The sequence below is a fragment of the Primulina huaijiensis genome, chromosome 1 (assembly GCF_012295235.1).
Source record: "Primulina huaijiensis isolate GDHJ02 chromosome 1, ASM1229523v2, whole genome shotgun sequence".
Classification (NCBI taxonomy): Eukaryota; Viridiplantae; Streptophyta; class Magnoliopsida; order Lamiales; family Gesneriaceae; genus Primulina; species Primulina huaijiensis.
In genome coordinates this window covers 3,614,871-3,623,823 of record NC_133306.1, presented here as the reverse complement: position 1 = coordinate 3,623,823, position 8,953 = coordinate 3,614,871, and the positions used below count along the sequence as shown (strand labels likewise).

The 8,953-nt window shown below is 36.8% G+C and overlaps 2 protein-coding genes across 2 annotated transcripts; one reads left to right on the top strand and one right to left on the bottom strand.

The window, feature by feature from the left end:
* Nucleotides 1–1,748: 1,748 nt before the first annotated feature.
* LOC140977885 (trihelix transcription factor ENAP2-like) lies at nucleotides 1,749–4,102 on the top strand. The gene is made up of 2 exons (XM_073442613.1): nucleotides 1,749–2,921; nucleotides 3,782–4,102. The coding sequence occupies exons 1-2, from the start codon at nucleotides 1,901–1,903 to the stop codon at nucleotides 3,793–3,795; spliced, it is 1,035 nt and encodes a 344-aa protein (XP_073298714.1). The 5' UTR covers nucleotides 1,749–1,900; the 3' UTR covers nucleotides 3,796–4,102.
* A 424-nt stretch (nucleotides 4,103–4,526) lies between these two features.
* LOC140977875 (14-3-3 protein 9-like) lies at nucleotides 4,527–8,692 on the bottom strand. Its single transcript, XM_073442606.1, has 7 exons — nucleotides 8,435–8,692; nucleotides 7,668–7,974; nucleotides 7,501–7,588; nucleotides 6,494–6,603; nucleotides 6,257–6,405; nucleotides 4,861–4,901; nucleotides 4,527–4,773 (listed from the first exon to the last, which is right to left on the bottom strand). The coding sequence occupies exons 1-7, from the start codon at nucleotides 8,505–8,507 to the stop codon at nucleotides 4,771–4,773; spliced, it is 771 nt and encodes a 256-aa protein (XP_073298707.1). The 5' UTR covers nucleotides 8,508–8,692; the 3' UTR covers nucleotides 4,527–4,770.
* Between the last annotated feature and the right edge of the window lie 261 nt (nucleotides 8,693–8,953).

The following is an 8,953-nucleotide window of genomic DNA, read 5'->3' as shown; positions in this document are numbered from 1 at the left end:
CCTTAGAGCTCAGTTATTATTCGCATAACTCGGTCATCACCTACCTTGGGCACGTCCGCGAGGAGAAGAAAGCTCCTAGATCAGAAATTCGACACTAACTCTACCCCAAATTTTCCCGAGCATCATCAACCTAAACGTGCACTTCAAATTCATTATCATCCTTGTGGGCAAAAATCCAAAGATACGAGGGAAAAGAATCATCAAAGATTTACAACTTACTTGTCCTTAGATTCTGATCCAAATATCTGCTTCAACCCGTTGATTGCATGGATGGACGAATTAATTCTTGAACCAATAAGCAAGGCTCCATGCAGATGTGGAGAAAACAGAGTGGCAGATTGAACAACTTACTCGACACTGTTTGATAATGGTGTCAATTCAAGTGGGTTGGGTCAGGTTGAGCAATAGTACTATTCAAAAATTGATCAACCTGAACCCAACAGAATCCGAGCCAACGCAAAAACACTCAACCCGAACCCGAACCTGAATCAACCCGATTTCGATTTTTAAAAAATTTTTTTTTTAAAGAAAATTAAATAAAATTCAAAAAAAATATTTTAATTTAAACACATAATAACAATATATCGCTTATATATATGATTTAAATTTGAAAGTCTAATTGTAGAAAAATAAAATATATTTACTAAATCAAATAAACAATTGTTTAAAAAATAAAAAATATTGCAAATAAATATTAAATTATGAAAATTTATGATATAAATATACAATAAATATTTTTTCAGACATACAATATATAAAAATGTAGACGATATTTATTAATTATATTTTTTAAAAAAAACAATAAATTTTTGGATCAACTAGGGTCAACCCAGGTTGACCCGAAACCAACCCAATCAATTTTTTCTGGTCATCTATCGGGTCCAACTCGATCTGACCCGAATTCGAAAACCCCAAACCCAAACTTGATTTTTTTAGAGTTTAATCGTGTCGAGTTAGTGAGTCGTGTCTAATTTTAACACCCTTACTGTTTGGTATATGATATAAATCGTTAGACATGAATCATTTAAGACTAGTTACATCAACAATCATGTAAAAATGAAAACAAAACAACAAAAAACACCATATATAAACTTAATAGCATTTCAAACTCTATGTTTTAAAAAATCGGCTATAACCTTCTACCAGAGTGAGTAAATGTGTTTGAATTTTTCATAAAGTGAAATATGTTTGATTTTTAACCTATTAATATTTTTTTATGTTTTTTTAGATTTTTCACAATGAAGGGTTGGTGCAATTAGAGCGAGTAATTTATATGGTGTAATTAATTATATGGTATTTGAAGTAAATAGATATGATATCAAACACGCCAAAGTGAGTACACAAGGCTTAAAATATTGTTTTCTTATTTCAACTCATTTAAACAAATTGTTATGTATCTCACTATAAAGATTGTTATGAATTTCAGTGAAACTACAATGGAATTGTCATTTGCGAGACGTCTCACGGATTTATATTTGTTAGACGTGTTGATTTGAAACTTATTTCTTAAAAAATTCCGATACTTTTGATATAAAAAGTAATATTTTTTTCATTAATCAGATTGAGTCGAAAATTCATGTCACGAAATTGAACTGTGAAATAATTTCATAGAAGTTTTTGTTATACACCAAAATTGTGTTTTTTTTTACTTCAAAAAATGTAATGTAATATCCAAATTGTAAAATTTATGTGTATATTATATATGTGTGTATGAATGAAAGGCATTTATATACATATTAAATTAAAATTTTAGGGGGGAGAGTAAAAATTGAAAGGCGACGCCCTTAATTTTTGGCCTGGGCTAGTGGCTATACCCGCCTACCCGTTACCGGTGCTCGCCGCGAGCTGATTTTCTAAATTCTCGTAGGCCAAAAATTTAACTCCGCCGATCGCCGCCGACATGTCGCCATCACGTACACCTTCTCCTCCTCTCTCTGCCACCACCTCTCCAATCTCCGACGACGACAAAAACGTCCATTCTTCCCCTCCCTCACCGGCAAAACCGGAACTTCCACAGCCGGCAACACGAACCTCGGTTTTTCCTACCCGAGAGGACTGTTGGTCGGAGGATGCTAGCCGAACGCTCATTGAAGCCTGGGGGTCCCACTATCTGGTTCTTAACCGAGGAAACCTCCGCCAGAAGCACTGGCAGGAAGTCGCCGACGCCGTCAACAGCGTCCACGGCGCCTCCTTCAAGCTCCGCCGCACCGACGTCCAGTGTAAGAACCGTGTGGACACCATCAAGAAGAAGTACAAGATCGAGAAGTCCAAGGTCGTCCAATCCAAGGGGCGATACTCCTCCACGTGGCCCCACTTCGACAGCCTTGACTCGCTCATCGGCGACACCTTCGTCAAGGTAAATGACAGAAACTCTAATGGTCATAGAAGGAACCTTCGCCGGCGAGTTTCCCCGTCGTCGGATGTCTCGCCATCTCCGCCGCGGCTACCAGATACGTTGACCCATTACCGTAAAAGTTCACCGGACATGATCCCACACATTATAAAAGATCCGGAACCGAGTCAGCTTTTGAGGGTCCCGTGGTCTGTGCCGGTAGGTCCCAGGACGAGGCGCTCCGGACCTCCAACCTTGACTGAGAGGAATTTCTCAGTAATGGCAGCAGCAGCGGCAGCAATGAAGGCTAAAGAGGATGATGAGGATTCTGATGATTGTTGTGGTCAGCCGCCAGCGCTGGGGATCAAAAGGAAGGGGATAACGGCGGTGGAGGGGTGCCGGAAGTTAGCGGAGGCAATAGGGAGATTAGGAACTATGTATGAGAAAGTGGAAGAGGCCAAGCAGAGGCAAATTTTGGAGTTGGAGAAGCAAAGAATGCAATTTGCCAAGGATTTAGAGATCCAGAGAATGAAGGTCTTCATGGTCCAGCTCGAGAAGCTTAAGCGAGTTAAGAGCAACGATTCACATAGTAAGTCTTAAAGAACCTCCATTCAACCTTTTTTTTTGTAGCTCCTACCGATTTACTAAAGCTCAAGTTTATGTTCCAAGTATTCAATCACACACTATCTCGAATCATGTCGGATTCTTGAAAGAGAAGCGGTTTTTGCTAATGATTTTTCGGCTGTTAATCATGTAGTTTCGAATTATTGATGGGAAAAATATCTTATGAATCCGTTGTAGATTGTATTTGTCAATGAATTCTGTTTCTTGTCAAAAAGAAATTTGCGGCATGGTAAAAACAATGTTCCTTGCTAATAGTGTAGACTGTGGAGTGTTGATATTTGGTACATATCATGCCCATTGATGAATATGAATTGGTGCTTGTGCTGTTACTACTAAGTGGGGGTGACACATATGATTTACAAGAAATGGACAGCTTAATGTTTTTTTTGAGGTACAAAACTCAAATCTATCAAGAAATTTAGACATGAAATTTGATATTAACAGCCCCTGTTCTTCTCGCCCAACTCTGCTGTTGCCATTGATATCGTGTCTTTGGGATTCTCTTACTGTTAAGTCTTTTGCATTTGAAAGTTGCAAGTTTTTTATTAGGTTGTGGTGGCAGTAAAAGGTCCCTACTACATGTTTATATTTTGGATCATTAAATGTGATAAATCAAATTCTGTTTTATCAAACATAAGCATATTTGAGTTAGGATTCATCCAAACATGATTCGTTTGACTATGTTTTGTCATCTCATATATTTGTTGACGTTGTACGGTGAACTAGGTAGAGTTGCGATGTGCATACAACACAACCGAAACATTCTCTACATTATCTTTATTGGTTTAACAACTGATTCTTGATGTTTCTTTTTTGATGCAACAGAAAGTTACTTGTAAATGCAATAGCAGACAATTGGCTGGGGATCAATCTCAGAAAATATTGGTTTTGCCAGCGATCAATCTCGAAAGTATTTGTTTATTCCAGTTAGCTCTGCATATATAGGTCTGGTGAATTTAGAATAGTGACTTATTTTTAAGCTTCTTTGGGTGTAGCTATGTTCTGGGACTCGGTATAGCGTGAAGTAGGAAGTTCTGCTTCACTATCTTACGTACCACTTGTAACATATCATTGCACGCTTCTTGTTTTCATGTCCAGAATTATGTTTTCTTGCACAACATAGTTCCCCAAAAGAATCTTATTTTGGTTCATGGTTGGAAAAACATTTTTTCCACCTGTAAGTGCTTAAATTACGTATTTCTTGCTTAGAAACCAAATGCAGTTGGAAGAATCCAACGTTGAATGGCGATTTGCGTCTTAAGGTTGTCGTCAAGTGCTGTATTAGTACTTTATTTTCACCACTTTAATGAATCAATAGCTCGAGAGATTTTTGGGCATTGGTTTAGTTTATTATCTTAAAGCGTTTTGAATATTATGGGCCTGGGTGACGTCCAAGAAGAATCTAAAAGACTGAATTCAAATTGGAAGGGCCAATAAGAAATTTCTCTGTTGATCTATATTCGAACATTTAATCCCAAAAACCGTTATTGTTTTGGGGAATAATGATGGATTTATGAAAATCAAGTTCAACAAATGAGGACAAAGTAGACAAGATTCCTGAACACACACAGACACAAACAAATTTCTTATTTAGGCTAAGGTAGTCACTAAAAATAAACCACCTATTAGGCCAAATCAAATCGGCAGCATAGCTTCACAACAATATGACAGACAACACAACAATCTCAGAGTGACCCATCCATACAAAGATCACACCCATAAAAACAAGTATCTATTAATACTTAAAGTGAACATTCCAAAGCATATCATCTATTCTTCCGAGACGTCGAAGGCCCTATAGTCATCCATTAGTTTCACTGAAATGAAACAAAAAATATGTGTATTCAAGCATATGTGAAACCTTGAAAAACAAACACGAACAATCTATAAAAGATGGGAACTACCTCTCCGGCTTTGGTGGAAGCATCATATTTTTGCGCTTCTTCTGTAAACAAGAAAGCGGTTTTAGAGACTACAAGAAAAGGTTCAACTTTAGGAAGCTGTAATGAATTACAAATACACAGAATCCAAACGTTCTTTCATTAAAAGGCGATGATTCCTTTTCGTCGAGACTTCTGAAGATTGACCAAAACAATGTACCATTGGTACCAAGAGGGATTAGAAAGTTCAGTTCTCGCACTTGTTTATCTAACACAAAAGCAGAGGCAGAACCCAAGATTTTTTAATCTATTTTCTAGCTGGAGGGGTGAGAAGGTGCAATGCAATTCTAAATTTCTAATTATCTACATCTTTAACAAAACGACTGGCACTAAGACCCCTCTTGTTTCAAGTGATGAGGTGTAATAAGAGTCCCGGTGCTTCCTATCACAAATTTGCATGTAATTTTATGAGCCCAATGCGAAATTTTCAACCTGGCGTGTAAGCCAAAAAAACATGTGATATTTTATCCTCACTTGAAGGTGGGAAGGAAGCCAGCAGTTTGAATTGAATGAAGAACTGTCCTCAATAACAATAACCTCAGGATGTAGGAAGCTTTAATTGGGAGTAGTTTCTTCCTTTAAAGTGGCAAGTATTGTTTGTGATACTGATATAGAGTAAACAAATGAATGTCATATATAAATATTCATACCCAGATTATCTAATCAATGCAAGCGAACATCAAACTGATTTTACAAATCAAGATCATATTGCCACATCACAAAGTACAGTTCTTATTCAACCATTTCATTGAAGAGGCATACATTTACAATCTCACTTTTTCATTCACGATGATAAATATGAATGGAGTATCATAACCAATACTAAAAATGAAGAAAAAGTTAGCTGAAGCCGCGTGAGATAACAAATCAATTTAGATCATTATTTATATTGTCAATGCACACAAAATAATAAATTAAATCATTTTACACTAAATTATGCCAACATAACAACTGCTGGTGTTGAAAACCAAAGAACATCGAAATTATAATCTAAAGTTGCACGTAACATTGATTAATTATTCGAAAAGAACCATGGCTTCATTTATATTTCCAAACTGACATATAAATTTCCCAAATCCCAGCAGCCAGCATGATCGCCAACACGTTTACGTTTTACATGCATCTCTATCATGTAATGCACTCAAAATTAAATCACGAAAATTACGCATCATAGATCTTACCCGGTTCTGATTAAAGGCTTTTCACCCTACTAAAATCCAAACAAGCACAAACACAGACAAAAAAGAATAACAAATTGAAAGGCATTAAAACACAGAAGGAGGGGGAAAACTAACATTAAAAAAAAATCAAAGAATTACAAAATCTAGGCTGTGTAAGTTGGTCATAATTACTACATCACCTGCTTCCTCTGATATGTCGGAGGTCCACAGGGTGAGATTATCCCTAAGAAGCTGCATAATCAAGGTGCTATCTTTGTATGACTCTTCATTCAAGGTATCAAGCTCAGAGATTGCTTCATCAAAGGCTTGCTTTGCAAGATGGCATGCCCTGGGAAACAAGTGAATCATTTGATAGAGTGACAAACCGTACCCTACTAATACTAATGAGACAAAACTAAATTACTAAAAGGACACACCTTTCAGGCGAATTCATAATCTCATAGTAGAAGACTGAAAAATTCAATGCCAAACCCAAGCGAATTGGATGAGTAGGTGGTAAATCTGCCTCAGCAGTGGTGGTAGCTGTCTGCAGGCAAGTCTCAAAATGTAAAATAAGCATAAAACTGGTGGTGGTTATTTAGGTTAACAGAGACGGTGTCATGTCAAAGTTCAAAGTTAAAAAATGGCTTCTAAGTCCATTATACTCTCTAAATACTTCAAGTCAAACTGTTCATTCTTAAAATTACATCGCCAAAAAGAGGACATTCATTCTAAGTTCACTGCAAACAATTTAGAAGCTCCATTCAGAGCAACTAAAAAAGCTTCAGTGACAAATTTATAGGAGAATAACAAGGAAATAAAAACTGAAAGTGAACACTTTTCAATGCAGGAGAAGAAAATATACATATCCTATTAGCTGCATCATGAAATAATAATGGAACACGATGATACAAACCTAATCATCTACCCCTTTTTTAATGCTCAGAATGATTTTTTTTTCTTTTCACTTCCCTTATCTGCCTACCAAAATTTGGTCGTCCTCCAAATTCGAATGACCAATTAATCTAACTGCAAAAATGAGAAGCAAACATGTTTGCCAGCACAGCGAACAACCAAAGTAACTGGGCAAAAGACACCATTTATGCTTCCACAGCTCTCTGGCAGTAACCCCAACAACTGCATGTATTGTCATCTAACAGCATAAAATGAAACAGAGTATAAAATGCAGCTGGTTCTGGGAAGGACATAACAAGCCAGACACCACACTATTCCAATTATCGTTTGAATTTTGGGTATTTAGGTCATCGTTCTTCTATTCAAGCTCCAAAAATTTCTCAAACAAAAGAATAGAGCGCACACACACCAACAACATCAGTGCCCAAGGAAGGCTTGACGAAATGAGAAATTAATCAATATCTATGCATGAGTGGTAGTTAGGAAATTCAAAAAAATATTGCAACCCAATATTAGACCTAAATCATACCTCATATGCTTTCAGTGATTCATCCGCAACCGCTTTTCTATCATTACCAGTCTTGAACTCTGCAAGATACCTATAGTAATCACCTTTCCTGCATAGAAAAAGAAAACCAACTTCTCAACTACATGACATTAACACAACTGCAAACCAAATCATACACTGTAACTCACATCTTGTAATAAAACACCCTGGACTCGCCAGCAGTGCACGAGGGAATGAGATGTTCATCGATGACAGCCAAAATGTCATTACAAATGTTAATGAGCTCTGTTTCCACCTTCTGTCTGTACTCCTTGATCCGCTTAGTATTCTGTTCATTGCCTCTCGACTCTTCTTTCTGCTCAATTGATGACAAGATTCTCCACGAAGCTCTTCGAGATCCAATCACGTTCTTGTAGCCAACTGATAACAAGTTCCTCTCCTCGACTGTCAATTCCACATCCATTTTAGCCACGTTTTTCATTGCTTCCACCATCTCTGTCAAAATCCAGCCAATATCAAACCAAAAGTCAAATTTATATTGTTTCACTCTGTATAATTAGCATGACATAACTTGCAACGATTGATAAAATCCAATCTAAATCACTTTGATTTCTGTCAGTCTGCTACTTTCATCTCACGAGGAATTGACAATATACTGAATGAAAGAAACCATAACAAAATTTAACCACACCCACACTTTTGGTGAAATCTAAAGAGGAAGTAACTTTCCAATCATAGCCCCACAAAATTACAGCGGACACTATAGCTTCTAAGGTCAAACCAGTAAGCAGCTTAACAAATGTATGAGCAATAACTGGAAGCAATTAAAGCTCTAAGAATCCACCTAAACCCGAAATTTAAAAATTTTTTAAAAAAAAGAGAAACTGGAACTTAGATCCATAACCTCTCAGTTGCATCTGTACCAACACACCCATAAATAAAATCGAGGGTTTACCATCGTAGCGTTCGGCTTGCTCGGCGAGCTTAGCGGTGTAGACTGCGGTTTCACGGTCCGAGGAGGAAGCCATCGCAGTTCCGAGCTGAAATTCTTGATCACTCCGCACGACACGATTTGTACAGTAGAAAAATATTGTAAAATGTATAAAAAAGAGAGATCGGGACGGAAGACAGAAAAGTGGAAAAATTGCCGAAATGATTGATTTTGTGACCAACACTTATCTTCTGTACTTTCCCTGCGGTTCCTGTGGTTTCAACTGAAGTCGTTAGTTGACAGTTCCGGGTACTGCACGATTTCTATTCAAATCAAGGGATTGGGTTTTTTCTTTTCTTTTTTTTTTTTAAGGAAAATATAGATAATATTTCAGTTTTTAAATCGGATTTTGAGCGACCATCCAATTGCCCAGTTAATTGAAAATATTATTTTCTTTTAGCTTTTTATACTTGTGAATTTTATTGAAAAAATTATTTATTGGATTAAAAATATAAAATAAATTATTCTTCACACTTTTCTCAT